The following is a 441-nucleotide window of genomic DNA, read 5'->3' on the forward strand; positions in this document are numbered from 1 at the left end:
CCCCCCGGTGCCCACGGGCACCGCCACGGCTACCCAGGCAGGTTCCCCCGGCATGATTTGGGGGCGTCTTTGATCCCCAAGACCACCCCTTTGCCTCCCGGCGCTCACGTTGACCTCCCCGTCACGTTGACCTCCCCGTCTCCATCCCGCAGGCGGTCAGTACGGCACGACCCTGCACTCCTTCAGCTCCCGCTCCCAGAGCAATGGCTTGGACTCCAAAGCCGCGGTATGTACTGGGGGGGTTCAGCCCCCTCCCTGCGCAGGTGCCCATCTCCGTGGCAGCTGGGATGCCAGCAGAGACCCCGCCGCAGGTCGTAGCTGTGGTGGTGCCGAAGGAGGCACGTGGCTCCGTCCCTTCCTCTCCCCGCAGTGGGGCCGGTGGGACAGGCGCGCGGGCACCCCCTGACCCCACGCTTTCCCCCCCAGCTCCATCAGCCACCC

The 441-nt window shown here is 69.4% G+C and overlaps 1 protein-coding gene across 1 annotated transcript in view; it reads left to right on the forward strand.

Moving 5' to 3' along the window:
* The window catches only part of PKP3 (plakophilin 3), a 12,570-nt gene that overhangs the window by 6,065 nt on the left and 6,064 nt on the right, over positions 1–441 (forward strand). Inside the window, exon 2 of the mRNA XM_009880574.1 lies at positions 153–226. Within this exon, the coding sequence (XP_009878876.1) occupies positions 153–226 (74 nt within the window). The remainder of the gene's footprint in view (positions 1–152; positions 227–441) is intronic.

This window comes from Charadrius vociferus, unplaced genomic scaffold (genome assembly GCF_000708025.1).
Source record: "Charadrius vociferus isolate BGI_N301 unplaced genomic scaffold, ASM70802v2 scaffold843, whole genome shotgun sequence".
Lineage (NCBI taxonomy): Eukaryota > Metazoa > Chordata > Aves > Charadriiformes > Charadriidae > Charadrius > Charadrius vociferus.